The sequence below is a fragment of the Heterocephalus glaber genome, unplaced genomic scaffold, assembly GCF_053883595.1.
Source record: "Heterocephalus glaber isolate CG9 unplaced genomic scaffold, H.glaber_assembly_v1.0 deba00000594, whole genome shotgun sequence".
NCBI lineage: Eukaryota > Metazoa > Chordata > Mammalia > Rodentia > Bathyergidae > Heterocephalus > Heterocephalus glaber.
In genome coordinates this window covers 34,048,500-34,064,096 of record NW_028258151.1, presented here as the reverse complement: position 1 = coordinate 34,064,096, position 15,597 = coordinate 34,048,500, and the positions used below count along the sequence as shown (strand labels likewise).

General features: G+C 42.5%; 1 protein-coding gene across 2 annotated transcripts in view; it reads right to left on the bottom strand.

Annotated features, from left to right (window-relative positions):
• Positions 1-15,597, bottom strand: part of Cstpp1 (centriolar satellite-associated tubulin polyglutamylase complex regulator 1) — a 173,022-nt gene that overhangs the window by 100,758 nt on the left and 56,667 nt on the right. The window contains exon 2 of one of the 2 annotated variants that reach the window (XM_004851894.4): positions 12,680-12,782. In XM_004851894.4, the coding sequence (XP_004851951.2) occupies positions 12,680-12,782 (103 nt within the window). Of the gene's footprint in view, positions 1-4,533; positions 4,882-12,679; positions 12,783-15,597 lie in introns of those variants that run through there. The other variant, XM_021264216.2, reaches the window with a different exon arrangement.

Below are 15,597 nucleotides of genomic sequence, written 5' to 3'. Positions count from 1 at the left end.
TGCACAGGTGGTGAAGGACCAGGCTCAGAAAACAGACAAGAATCAAGGGCAGGGGCTGGGGCATAGCTCAGTGGTAGTGTCTATGGGGCATGCGCAAGGCTCTGGGTTTGATCCTCAGAAATGCCAAAGAAAAGGATCAGGGGAGCTTTGGAGGCTGCGTACACAGTTACCATAACTACTTCTGTCAGTCTCTTTTTGCTTGAGATGGCTATAGTCAATTTCTGTTGCTTTAGTCAAGAACTTCTGCTGCTGCAAAAGGTGTATAATTAGTGGTTCTTTAGAGAAAAGCCAGTCCCACTCTTTGGAGGAATTTTACTTCACTATGATCTCCATTCTCCTCACTCCCCAACTTTCCTCCTTATGTTCAAATCACCCCAAACGTAAGATCTGCTTTTTCATATCCCCCCCTTTCTCATGTACCCTCGCTTCCTGGAGTTCTGCTCTCCTTTCTCTGTCTAATAATCATCAATATATGACGCGAGGCCTTGGTTACATGTCACTCATTGTAAACAGGCTCCTGACTTGGTACAATTAATCACTGCTACAAAAGTTTATTCATTAGCTGGCACTTCAAATGCTCTATTGTTTTTCAATTTTATTTTTATTTTTTAAAATGTATTTATTTATTCCAGTATTAGGGATTGAACCCTGGGCCTTTGCACAAAGCTACATCCCCAGTCCTTTTAAAATTTTTAAAATTTTGAGACAGGGTTTCACTGAATCACTAAATTGCCCAGGATGGGCTCAAACTTGTAATCTTCCTGCCTCAAGTTCCTGGAGTGCTGGGATTACAGGTGTGCAGCTACATGCTGGCTTCAAAAGCTTTATTTTAGCTGTACATATGTCTCTATTGTTTTCACGTGATGTGAATTCGTTGAGGACCATGGTACTTGATAGTTACCGAATTTCAAAATTAAAAGAAGACTAGGTGGTGGGTTTATTTCTTAGCATTTACAAGGTTCTGTCTCCTACTTTGTCTTTCTTTCTATTTCAACAGAAGCAAACCCTTCACAAACCAGTCCTACCCCACTTACAGAATTTGTTTGTTGCTTTTCAAGTTGTATTAGTCCTTCAGAAGTCAGACTCTTTCATGATCCCTTGCAGTGTATGATCTTTTTTACTTCTTCTGAAATAGTTATTTTCTATTGGAGTGGAAGTTCTAAAAGAGTTCCTCTTCCAATAAAGGGAGACAAAATAATTCAGATGCACCCTTCTGGCTGAGGAAAGCTGCCAACTTATTAAAGGCATGTATTTGATGTTATCAGAGAGCCATTCCCAAGGCCATGGAGGATGACAAGGCCGAGTTAAGGGAGAATAAGTCCCAGAGAGACGAGACAAACGTTTGGTGTTATTGTCCCCTGTGCTGAGGATCCTAAAGAAAATGGTCAAGCTAAGTATGTTGTGGATGCCTGGATGCCTGTAAGCCCAAGCACTTGGGAGGCTGAGTCGGGAGAATCATGAGTTTGAGGCCAACCTGGGCAACATAGCAAGACCCAAAAAGATGAGGTGTGTGATGGATTGAATTCAAGGGGTCCACAGAGTTGGATGGGAAAAGTTTTCTATATTTTTTACTAACTTCTAATTGAAATTCAGTATCTCCTTTAATTATGAATGCAAACAGTAGATTCTGCAGTATCTATGACTTTGTCAACAATATAAAAATCTCAGACTCATTTATTTCACATTACAGTTGGACTAGATATTGTACAATATCACTCATACTCACTGCTGGTTTAAAAATAAGGATTTATTCTATCCATTGATAGCTCTAAGGGCCTCTGCCAGTTCTAGAAGATGTGACTGATAGATCAAACATTTAATAGTTTCAGATTAAAGTTAAGTTCCTCAGTTTTCAAATGACTCTTGAAACTTGGAGTTCAAAAAATTGGATTTCAGGAGGCCTCTGGATTAGGCAAAAGGACTCTGGTTAAACCCTGAGGCTCTGTTGGTACCCTGAGAGCTAGCCCTTGAAATCAGCCCTTCCTAATCCCTAAATCCAGATTCAGGTAATTTTACCTGCAAGTAGGACTGCAGTATCCTGAACTGCCAGGGTGCAGGCCCCTGCCTGACGCAAGTAGAAATGGAAATTCTCTCTGAGGGAAGATAACATCATTCCAGGCCTCACATCATCTCTATAATGTTTCCATATACACTGTACACCTCTCCACTAGAGAGAAAAAAAGTGTAACACATGATGAGACAACGGAGGGCATAGCTGTGCAGCCTGCAGTCCCAGCACTTGGGAGGCTGAGGCAGGAGGACTGCTGCAAATTCAAGGCCCAGCCTGGGCTCCACAGTGAGTTCAAGGCCAGCCTGAACAACATAGCAAGACCCTGTCTCAAAAAACAAAACAAACAAACAAACAGAAGATAAGAAAATGGAGTACAAAAATGAAGTTAGAACAGATAATGGAACAGACCCACAGGGAATCCAGATAGTAAATTATTTTTTTTGTAATGACCACACTTTACTATATTGAAGCAAATCAAAAACAAGATTTAGTAAAGAAACAAACAAAAAAGAACTAAGTGGAAATTCTTGAACTAATAAATACAATAATAAAATTAAGAACTCAGTAGATGGATTTCAGTAATTAGAAACAAATGAAGAGAGAATTAATGAACTAGAAGATAGAACAGAAGACAAATGAAGTATAAAGACAAAATGATAGAAAAGGCAGAAAAGCACATAAAAGACAGCAGATAGTAAGAAAAGGTCTAATGTCTGTGTAACTGGAATCCCAAAAGGAGTAAAGAAAGAGAGTAGCACAGAAGTGAATTTGAAAAGCTAATAATTGAGAATTTTCTAAAATTAACAAAAGCTTCATAGCTACAGGTTAAAGAAGTCCTAAGAATATCAAATAATTTAAATATTTTAAAAAAGCAAACCTAGACACTATATGTAAAACTCCCCAAACCAAAAGACCAAGGGAGAAACATACCCAAAACAAGTAGAGATAAAGAGTTATTTTCTAAAGAGTGAATAAGACTGAGAGCTTATTCTCAAGAGAAAGAGTAGAAGCCTGAAGAAATGGAATGGTACAATAACTGTCAAGCTAAAGTTATACCAAAAAAAAAAATCTGCCCTTCAGAAATAAGGGTGAATTCAAATAAAATCTATGGACCCATTAGCAGGTTGTTTTGTTTTGTTTTCTTTTGTTTTTGTGGTGCTGGAGATTGAACACATGGGAGGCAAATGCTCTACCACAGAGCCCCACCTCAGTAATTCTGAATTAAATACAAGTTCCTAACTGACAATTTTGTCAGGGTTATGGAAGATGTTAACATGAGTGGAAGCTGGATGAAAGGGAGAGGGGAGCTCCAGATTATTTTTTAAGTCAAAAGTTCACACACACACACACACATTAAAAAGGTGAAATAAAGATAATGTCAGAATAGAAAGCTTCATAAGGGTTGGGATTTTTCATCTGTTTGGTTTGCCTCTAAACTCCTCAAATCTAGAACACTAAGCAAGCGTTTGTTGAATGAATGAATGGCCACCAACAATTGCAGTGACTAGTATTTATTTATTTATTTTTGGTACTGGGGATCGAACTTGGGTCCTTGCGTTTGCACAGCAGGCGGTGAAACCACTGAGCTAAATCCCCGGCCAGACTAGTATTTATTTAAAACTTGCTAAGTCTTAGGTGAAATACTAATCACTTTACATCGATTACTTCATTTAATCCTGCCAAAAATCATGCAATATGGAATTTCCTATTTTATATATGAGCTTCCCTAGTTTGTAGATGAGGCTAGGCAACCTGACCATGATCTCGAATAAGCAGGTGGGGTGCCTACAAATAAGGCATTGAAGTGGTATATTCTTTTCAAAAATATTATTATATTGGTACATTTTAGGTACATAATATAATGGCATTCCTCATTGGAAATTTGCTCCTTTACATAATCTCTCTTGGTTCTTATTTTTCCCCCTTCCCCTGCCCTCTCTTCAGCCCCTCCAACCCTCCCTATTTACAAAGACTTTGTTTCCATTTTTTCATTTTCTCATATTAATTCCATTTAAGTGGTATATTCTTAACCACTCTGCTATAGTGCTTTCATATCACATAAAAATACCTCCATTCTTGTTTGCCTATCCAGATCCTACCCACCTTTCCAAGTCCTATTAGTCCTTCCTTAACTACCTACTCTTATTTAACTAACAGCCATTATTTCTCCTCTCAATTCCCAGCACACTGGGCCACACAACCTAAATGCCATTATACAAGGTCTTATATTATTTTCTAGTTGTTAATCAGTGAGCATTATTTCTTCCACCAGTTACATCTCCTCACAAACACATGACTGGATCCTACATTCCCATTGACAGGGACCACATTTGAAACTGTGTAACAATACTTAATATTTGCTAAAGGGATGAAGAAAACATTCAGTTAGAAAAAACATGCAAGGCATAGTGCGCCTGTGTGCCCTAGTGATCAGGCCTGGGTGGTTTAAAATTCTGATCATCAAAAAAATAAAAAATAAAAATAAAATTCTGATCATCAAACCTGACTGAGAAACACACTACCTTACAGAGGTGGTTCCCACGGCAAACTTTCCACAGTACCCTTTCTCTCTCCGGCTAGTTGGTGGTTGTTCAGGGCACCATGGACCCAGCGGCACAATTCTCGTGGTTTGCCCCCTGGAAGGGCACATATACTGCACCGGAGGTGAAGTAGCAGCGCATGCAGATAAACAGTTATGCCCACACGTGGGAGCTGCTGCTGTGTGGTGTAAATGTGCTGTTCCCTCGTGGAGCCGCCTGCGTAACAGGCTCTTTGGGCTCTGTGGTTTTTCAATACATTCCAACTGCTCTGAGGCTAGAGTGGGGCTCCGAGAGCCCAGATAAACAGCTTCCTGCCGCAGGCTGCCAGCGTGAGGAACAATGACCTCAGTGAGAAGATCTGCTTTTCATTACCCTGCACACATCACTGCGCTGCGAGAGCAAAGAACAGCGACAGGAGGAGCTGGATGGACTTGTGGGACTCAGGTCTCCCATTACACCTTGACTGTTTGATCTTAAGAGGCAGCAGAAAGGGGATAGAGACAGGAAGTTGGCACATGGCTACAGTGGAAGGGAAAAAAGGCAGAAAAGCCTTGTTGGACTCTTCTCTGAATGAACGAAACAATGAGTGAAGTGGCCAACATTAAATGGCTATTAGTCATGCAGGAAATCATCAAGTGTTTTAATCTCCAAAAAGTACACAAAATGCAGGGTAAGCAAGAATTACTATAGAAATCAAGAGAGAATTTGAAAAGTCCTCAAGAGCTTCAGCTCTGATACCATTTAAAGAGGAAGAAGAGGAAGACAACCACTTTTGTCCCTAGTAATGACCTAGACCTGGAAAATCATAACACAAGAACCTTCACAAAGACATTTATTGTTGCTGTTATTTAATGACAAGAAGATGAATTCAAGACTACTTCTCTGTCACCCAGGAAACAACGCTTTACACAAACTGCTCTCATCGGAGTATTCTGCCACGCTGCAGCCCCAGAAATCGGCAATTCTGGAACCCACTTGTTCTAAAATAAATTTCACTTTTGCATAAGACTGTTTCTTCTGCACTAGTTAGCGCAGAGCCTGATAGCTGAAAAAAGGAATCACAGTCCTGTCTTCAGACAGGAAATTGGTTGGCTGTGCCCCCTCTTGAAGGATCCCCAGAAGCACTGTTTGGAGGGGAGGCCACTGGGTGTAAGATGCACCTGCCGTGGGTCTGGGAGCTGAGACGCAAACATCTTAGCACATCATAACACCAGAGGGAAGCTGTGCTTGACTTTCATTTCGCTTTTCTCAGGGAAGAACTTTTGTGTGGCTGCCAAGGTCCTAGCTGTCCTTCCTCCTTCCCCTCCACCCCACGCCGCTTCATTAAAGGCCTTCTCGTTGAGGTGCCAGATTGCGTCATGCTTTCCTGCTCTTGTGCCAGGCCTGTGCCTCCAACACCACAGATCTTCTAAAGTGATGGGCAAATTATGGAAGAAATTAAAAGCACAGAAGAATTTAAATTGCTCTGCTGTTGATGAAGTCAAGTGCCTTACCTTCTGATGACCTACTTTGCATTACTAATAGCACAACAGATTTGTTAAGTCAGATTCGTGGTCTGTTAACTTGATCACCAGAGGCATACTCAGGGAATTATCAGAGTGGTGGAGAAGGAGTATCAGGGCTTGGATCAAGTAAAAATCCTTTATATTATTTATATAGAAAAATAAACCAGGTTATTTCCCTACAGGGAGATATTAGTGTGAAGAATTAAACCTAGGTTTTATATTAGCTAGTTGCAAAAGCAGCTCCCATGAAAACAGAAATATTATTATTAGGTCTTGAAAATTCTTTGGCCAAGGATGGTATTCGTTCATTTCCTCTTATTGAATGGTTTCACAACAGCTAAGTTTCTCTAACTTGGAGAAGGGAGGGGAGGGGAAGCAGGGTCTTCCTTGACAAGGAGAATCCAGACCTGGGCGTTATTACCTCTGAATGAATCAGGAGGTCAGTGGGCTGTGAAATTGCTTCCTCGGCTACCAGGTCAAGGGCTGCTGTAACCCCAACATGAAGGGAAGGAAGAAAGATGGATGCGAGGCAAATGGGCAGTTCCTTGGACCCTCAAGGTCCCTGGATTTTTCAGTTTCTTAACTCACTGCTGCGGCTCCCTCTGGTCCTTTGGCCACAGCACATCTCTGCTTATATAAGACCCAGAATCCTCTACAGATTTCACAAGCAGTGGTTTAACAGAAGCGTCCGGGCCAGTAACAGTGAGGACCCGACTGCTTTAACTGAAGGCAAAATCTATTCCTGGCAATTCTCTGAGTGTGTGAGAATCCAGATGCTGACAATGAGAAATGGATAATTTTCTGTTACAATGTGTCAACTCCAGCTAAGAACAGAACTATGGAAAAAAGGTAGGAGGGGGCTGACTGCAAGGAGACTGGGGACTGGCCCTTTTGAAGAAGGCTGTAATAGGATTAGTCACCATTACTTCACCACACAGCATTCTGGCTCAATTGAACAACAATAGTAGGCAAAGCATGGCGCAAAAGTGGCCCAGTGAAGCCTCTAGTCCACCCCTCATTCACAGCGGTGAGCCGGGACATCAGCGGAGTCCTGGTTTGTCTGGTGTGCTTCTTGTTGCCCAGTTCTCTGCTCCTCCATTACTATGGATACAAGAAGAATCCAAAACAACATTACTTAAGCGCTAGATGGTGAATAACCCTAAAAAAATCTGCCAACATAAGAACTCAAGGTTTACGCCCTGGTTGTTGTAGATTACGTGGGAAGGAAGTAGGCCATCTTCTGTATGGCTTAGAGTACGGGTTTAGAAAAAGAACTGTCCATATTTTACTATTGTAGATGGTCTTCATTAGCATTCTATTTTAAGTGCTTTAGGAACATGCATTACTAGAACTTCTTATTAGAAGTTCATATTTCATGGATTTATTCTAATCAAAACAATAAAAAGGTTCTGATGCTAAAGCTTTTTACTAGTAGAATATAACAAAAAGTATGCAACTTCCAAATTGAATTTGATGACCACTGTGTCAGAATGAAATTAACATTCCTTTTCTAAAAACTGACAAAGCTTTCTGCCTCCATATTTATGTTACATGATAGATAACAAATAATTTTATGAGTACTTTATGACTTTCACTTATCAAATGGAGCAAGAGACAAGGAAGGCCAGCTAGCTCTATACGAACACTGACAATGGAGGGTTCTCCGTTCTAGCAAGCAGCAATAAAATCACATTAACTTTTTCGGATAAGGGCAGTGAGGAAATCATAGCAGACAAAGAGATGAGTAACCCTGCGAGCTAAGTCATGATTCTCTGATGGAACGAGCCCTCGAATATCTCCAAGAGGCCTCTGGCCAGCCTGTAAGTCACATTGTCCCGGTTGTTTTCTTGTTACTTAACTTGTTATAGTCACTAGCTGTGTAACCTTGAGAGTGTTACTTTTCTGTGCCTGAATTTCCAGATGTGTAAAATGAGGATAATATTAATATCCTATCTCATAGGGTTGTGAAGAGTGAGATAATAGTATATGGTTGCAACAGTGCTGGGCACATAGTGTTCATTACCTATCGTTACTCTCATCAGCATCCGTTTGCCTCTGTGTGTATGTGTGTGTGTGTGTGTGTGTGTGTGTGTGTGTGAACTGTCCAGACTTGGCTTGAACTTGGGATCTTCCTGCCTCAGCCTCCCAGAGGGCTGGGATTACAAACCTGTGCCACCACACCCAGCTTAGTTTGCTTGTTTTTTAAAACACTAGGCCATGGGCTAGGGTTGTAGCTCAGTGGTACAGGACTTGCTTAACATGTGTGAGGGCCTGGGTTCAATTCTCGGCACTGAAAAATATATCAAAAACACTCCCTTGAACATAAGAAAGTATGTGCTCCCTGGGGCGCACTGAGCAAGACCGCAGAGTGGCATTCTTTTCTATATTAGTTCGTGGAGGTCAAGCTCCTGGTGCCACAGGGTTGTAACTATCAATTTAGCCTGTGAAGAATGGCTCATAACTCTGATAGGAATTCTCAGATTTCAGCTTGTTTTTCTCTCATCATTATTTTCCAATGTCTTAAAAAGCCACAGTTCTCATTTTGTCCTCACCACAAGGACCTGGTCACACTCTGCTGTGGTCTCTAAGTCGCAACAGCTCCTAAGGCTTGGTTTTCTTCCCCACATTTCTTCAGCGGGCCTGACCCAGAGCTGACTCGGTCTGTTCTCTGTTCTCGGGGCAGCGACTTTAACCTGAACTTCGGCCTCTCCTGGTGGAAGGCCAGGGCTCAGAGGTGGGGTTGTGCACAACAGGGTGGGGAGGAGAGTCCGGGGTTTGGTACCCTCCTGTCCAGGGCGGCCGGGGAAGCCGATCCACAGAGCCCGGCATTCCCTGGCCACATCTCACACTTCACCCGAATTTGCTGGAACAATCTCGACCTTGTTTGAAAACACAACCACCAAGGGGCAACAGCGCAGGTGAGAGGGCACCAGCCTCTAGAAGAAAATCAGCAGGAAAGTCTTCCAGAACAATTCCTAAGAGTGCTTTTCTCATTGTGTCCGGTAAATCGCCCATCACTGAATGCATGAAGAGGTGTGAACTCGAAACTGTAACAAGCTTACGGTTAACATATTTTTAAAAATCATGCTTCCTGCTATCCAGAGACAGCTCCAATGGTGCCCCACAAAAGGCTAATGCTAAACATTTAAATGGCAATGGGCCAAGGTCACCAGACAGGGTTATGTGATGAGTCTCCAGTTCATAGGGAGAGAGAATCAGAAATGTAGAAGTTACAGCAAGATGAGACCTCCAGATAGTTCCAGGACAGGTCTCCGTTATCAGGCAGTAAAGTGACTTGAGAGAGAGCAGGCAACTGTATAATACTGTGGACAAGGGTTCATTACTGACTCCAACATTTCCTAGCTTCTGAACTTGAAAAAACTCCTTGAATCTTTAAGTTGAAGAGACTGCTTCCTCATCAGTAACAAAGATAATTATAGTACTTACATCTCAAAGAACTGCAGTGAAAGGGACATAATACAAGTTTAATAAAAACTGTCCCTATATTTTCAATTATTCTAATATTAGGATGTAAGTCTGTTCAACCCATTTCATAGATGAGGCAACCGAGGCCCAAATTTCAGAAACTGACTCCAAGGTTAAAGAGTGAGGACTTCTAAGAATAAAGAGCTCATCTTCCTCCTCTTTTCATTGCATCATGCTTCTCCTATGAGTTTCCCATGAATTTCTGGGAGGCCAAAAAGAGGAGGATTTTCACTAGATAAGTCAAAGTCACAATCAAAGTAAATTCAGAAGCTTCTATCGTTCAAGCCTTCTTGTCTACCAAAGAGCATTTGTTTGTTTTTTTTGGTACCAGGGATCAAATTCGGGACCTTGCACTTGCAAGGCGGGTGGCAGAACCACTGAGCTAAATCTCTGGCCCCCAAATACCATTTCTACTACTTTCTCATTCTGTCATACAGCTATAACTTTCAAATCTTTTTTTTGGTACCAGGGATTGAACTCTGGTCCTTGTGCTTGCGAGGCAGGCAGCGGAACCACTGAGCTAAATCCCCGGCCCTTTCAAATCTTTTTTAAAAATATGTTTTTGGGGCTTTGATGCTGGTTCAAGTTTCCATTCTCAAAATCCCTTACCTTGGGCCAATCTGATGTCTCAGAGTTATAGACGCGTCGTGCCACTTACATACGTTATATGATTTTTAGTTTCCTGGGAACAAGAAACCGCTCACTTGGCAACTAGATTTCTATCAGTGCTGTGAAAAATCTTAAGATTTTTTTTCCAATAGTGTATTGTAGATAAGAAGCTACTATAGGCCATGGCACTCAGAGCAGGTATAAGCCTTCCCAGGGTTCTCCGGAGCTCAGTATCAGTTACACAGACTGTGGGTTTGCTTTTGGAGTGCTAGGCACATGGGCTACAGCTTCTTAGAGGGCAGCATATTTGAGCTTTAACCAAAAATCAATAGCAGAGGAGAAAAAGAAGAAAACAGGCCTTATAACAACATTAAGAATAAGACTAGACGGTATGGATAGATTAAAATACAGATACAGCTACAGATTCAAGAAGTATCTACCTAAAATCTATTACAGCTAAGCATCCTGCCAAGTACTGTGAAAAAAAGGTGAAGGAGAAATGAGGTCTACGACCAAGGAACCAGTGTAACAGGGAGGAGATGTATAATGGGGGTTTAAAATGAAAACAAGCTGGGAAGAAGCGCTCTCCCCAGAAGAGCCCTGTTTCACTTGGCCGGCAGCCCCTGTAGTGCTGGTGCAGATTAAGTGGCCCAGAAACTTGACCCCAGGCCTGTCGGTTCTGTGAAAGCACAGGAAGCTATCCAGTCTCAGGCCTCAATCTCTGCGCTTCGTTTGCTTCAGCCCACACCACGTGAACCAGTACAACTCCTTTCTTCCTCCTTTCTAAGACAGAGGGAAGGAACTAGCTGTCCTCCCAGGAAGCTTGTTTTCCCCGAGAACTTAAAATCCCAATGCACAAGAAACTAGATTTTAATTACGAGGACTCTAGCTCAACAAAAGCACTAGGGAGAAGAGTCAAGTATTCCTCGAACACCAATCCAGGCTTGGGCCATCAGAGTAGTTGTCTGATCTCCAAGGGGCCTCTGGAGAATAGGGGGAAAGATCTATGTTCGAGGCAGATGGACTTTAGCTCATGATTCAGCTTAAAAGGAAACCTGTAACAGGCTACTCTTCTTAGAATGCTCCCAATAAACCAGAAAAAAAGGGAAAGAGAATCCAAGTATGTAATGGTATATGGGTAATAAAAATAATGCTTTCAGCCAAGCATGATGGCACATGCCTGTCATCTCAGCACTCTTGGAGGCTGAGGTGGAAGAGTTGCAAGTTCAAGCCCAGCCTGGGCAATTCAGTGACTTGGCCAGACCCTGTCTCAAAATAAAAAAATAAAAAGGGGTGGGGATGTAGGTCAGTGCAAAGGCCCTGGGTTCAATCCCCAGTATCACAAAAAGTAAAGAATAAAATAATAGTAATAATGCTTTCATCATTTCATGAAGATGAAAGTGCTTTAAAGTGATGATCTCATTCAACTTAAAAACAGTTCTGTGAGATGATAAAAGTAGTAATATTTTTTACTTTTATATACCCCAGGCATACTTTATGTGACTCTTCAAAAACATAACCTAAGAGGGGCCGGGGATTTAGCTCAGTGGTTTTGTCACCTGCTGCACAAGCGCAAGGACCTGAGTTCAATCCCCGGTACCAAAAAAAAAACAACACATAACCTAAGAGCTGGCCTGGCAGTACACACCTGTAATCTTAATACTGAGGAAGTTGAGGCAGGAGGATCGCAAGTTTGAGGATAGCCTGTGCAACTTAGCAAGGGTCTGTCTCAAAAATAAAATAAAAAAGAGCTAGAGGTGTATCTCAGAGGTAGCATCATTGCTTAGCATGCACAAGGCCCTGGGCTCAATTGCAGCACTGCTATGATATAACAGCAACCCAAGATATTCATTAGAAATACTCTGCAATCATTCAGCAATTGGTACAACATCCTATAGCAAGAAACTACACAGGAACATTATCCTAAACTCCATGAGAAAAGCCAGCCATGAAAAACAGACTAAATGATCACCAACTAAAGGAACCAGAGTGAGTGCTTTGAATAAATGAGAAAGTTAAAAATTGTAATCGGGGGCCGGGGATTTAGCTTAGTGGTTTCACAGCCTGCTGCGCAAGTGCAAGGACTGGAGTTCGATCCCCGGTACCAAAAAAAAAAAAAATTGTAATTGGGCTGGGCGTGGTGGCACAGACCTGTAATCCCAGAACTTGGGAGGTTGAGGCAGGAGGATCACTGTGAGTTCAAGGCCAGCCAGAACTATAGTGAGACCCTGTCTCAAAAAACAAAAACAAAAACAAAAAATTATAATCTGGATATGGAGACAGATCTAGTCTATCAGACAGCAGTTGTTAAGCTCCCACAGTTATGGCCATTCATGACACCTCACTGGGCACAACCAGCTGTACCAAAGGTGCATTCCACCCACGCTGGGCAGACCTGGACCAACTACCAAGACCAAGCATTCATTGCCACTACATGGGGATCAGTGTGCGCTTGATCTTTCCTGTCCCCGGCCGCTTCCAAGGCTCTCCTCTGGGCTCACCCGGCAGCACAGCATTCCTGCACTTACTATTCAGTGAAGAACCTGGTGATGCCGTACTGGCTGATGTCCTCCCTGTTCTCCAGCAGCTGGTACACGGCATCCTCCACGTAGGTGAGCACATGGCGCTGGGCTGTGGACAAAGCGAGAGAGAAAGAAAGGGAGAGTTTTAACATCAGTACATGAGGATCTCCCAGTCTCAGCAGAAGGGAGTTGATGAAGGCATCAGCTGTGTCCCTGGGAGTGGACTGGACAGGCGGACGACCCTGGTGGCCCTGACTGAACTCAATGAGAGGTGATGCGTGGCCACCACCACCCAACTGCTGACAGCAGCAGCACCAGCTCCATCCTCCATCTCGGTGGTGGGCACAGGGCCCAGAGGAGCTTCGGAGACACATCTGGAAGCTCTTGTTTTATACCTCCCTCCATCCTCTCCACTTCCACACATTCAGAAAATTCACACTCCAGGGAATTCCTGATTCCTTACCTGAAGCATGGGTGATCTGACTGTGAAGAAGTTTCAGTCCTTTCATTTAAAAAGTCACTAAAAAGTTTAAGGACCATGAAAATTTCAGTACCTTTGTATTTGTAAGTTATTAACCTTGATAATAACAAGAGCATGGAAGCCAGGGATGGTGGCGCACACCTGTGATGCCAGCACTTGGGAGGCTGAGGCAGGAAGATCACTGAGAGTTTGAGGTCAGCCCATGATACATAATGAGATCCTGTCTCAACAAACATAAAAAATCTCACAAAAGCATGGAATCTAGATAGCTTGATTTATTAGACAGCGTGTTTTTGCCATTTGTGATGACTGGGAAAAGTGTGAATTAATCATGCGATTGTAATAGAGTTTACTGGAGCTGGGTTTGACACATGCTGTTTTCCAGAGCCTAATCGTGGATAATTGGTCTATACCAATTTTCTTCTTTATCAAGCATGGAAAGCAGTGTAATTTAGTTCTATGTTTCTAATTACAGTCCATCAACTCCTTGCTGGGAATCTATTAAAATACAGATTTGGAGCCAGGGATTTAGTTCAGTGGTTCTTCCGCCTGCCCTGCAAGCACAAGGACCCAAGTTCGATCTCCATTACCAAAAATAAAAAAGTTATTGAGACAATAACATTAGTGGTTCCACCGCCTGCCTCGAAAACGCAAGGTCCTGAGTTCGATCCCCAGTACCAAAAAAAAAAAATACAGATTTGGAAGCCAGGGCTGGAGCTCAGTGCCAGAGTGCTTGCTTAGTTGGGTATGTGTGAGGCTCAGGGTTTGAGCCTCAGCAACACCACACACTTATGCACGCGCATGCATGCACACATGCACACGCGCACACACACAAACAGATTTGTGGCCTGGCCATCGCAGACTTAGGTGATCTTAAATTTCTAACTAAAGCCCAAGAATTTTTACCAAGTCCCCTTGGTGCTTCTTTATGTACCCTGAAGTTTATGACTCACTGGTTAAGAGCTTAGGCTTTGGTATTCAGGGACACCCCAGTTCAACTCGCAGCCCTACCACTTCCTGGCTGTGTAACCTTGAGCAAATTCTCTCCAAGTCTATTTCCTAACTCTGCCCTGACTACTGCGTAGGAGTGTAAGAATTAAACCCAATAATGCAGGTAAAACACCACAGCACCTGGTGCATAGTACATGCTTGATACATTTTCTTAAAAAGCCTATCAGAGAAACCAAGTGTGGTGGCTCACAGCTGTAATCTCAGCACTGGGGAAGGGGAGGCAGGAGGATCACCATGAACTCGAGGCCAGACTGGGCTACATACAGTTCAAAGTCAGCCTGAGTTACATAGTGACACCCTGTTTTAATGCCCCCACCCCGAAAAAACTATCAGCAGGGTACAGTGCACACCTATAAAAGTACATAGATACTCAAGAGGCCCAGGCAGTATTGCAAGTTTAAGGCCACCCTGGGCAACATAGCAAGACTCTGTTTCTGGAAAACAAAGCCCTGTCAGAAAGGGTTCTTCTCTGAATTCTATCTTTAGGTATGACAATGGCAATCTGGCACATTTTACATAAAAGCTTCCAATTCATGTTCTCATTCACCATCCAAAAATTCAAAAAAATACTTTCTTCTGGAGTGGTGAGACCAAAACCCCACAATCAACAAATAACTTGCCAAAAAGCAGTTCCATGAAGTTGTTGCTGAGATGGACATTTGCCTTTTTTAATTTGATTCCTTGGGAAAACATGGAGCTATTACCTGAATTTTATAAGAATGGATACTTTTGGGTTGGAAATTTAGCTCAGTGGTTTTGTTGCCTGCTGCGCAAGCGCAAGGACCCAAGTTCGATCCCCAGTACCCGCCCCCCCAAATAAAAACAAAAAAAAAGAATGGATACTTTAGAAAACTACTCCTGAATTCCTGGTTGACTGAAGTCCATAAAACAAACTAGTTTATCTGCCCAGCTGAGCACAAGTGAGTCTTCAGTCTGACAGCTTGGACTTTGGTCCAGAAGACTGACATGTTTATATTCTACGACAGGCTCTATTTGTGAGGACGTCCCAAAGCTGACAGTGATCAACACCACAAATGCTCGCTGTCTACCCCAGGATGCGAAAACACAACAGTGCTTTGACCAACACAGTTCATTCAACTGGAAAACTATTTCTTTAAGAAACGGCCCAAACTGGGAGTGGAGTATAGCTCAGTGGTAGGGTGTGTGCTTCACATCTGCAAGACCCTGGGTTCCATCCTCATGAAAAGAAAAACACAGCCAAAACTGAAGCACACAATGCGTGCCAGTTTCTGGCATTGTTTTTTAAATAGCAATCACAGTAATTAATACATACCAAGGGAAAAAATAGCCGGATCCAACATTAAAATCAGCTATATTTTCACCTCTGTATTCCTTGTCTTTCTTCTACTCACTTACAATGATCCTAGAAAAAGATTCCTTCCTTGGGCTATCTTTTATGATTTATGTCTAC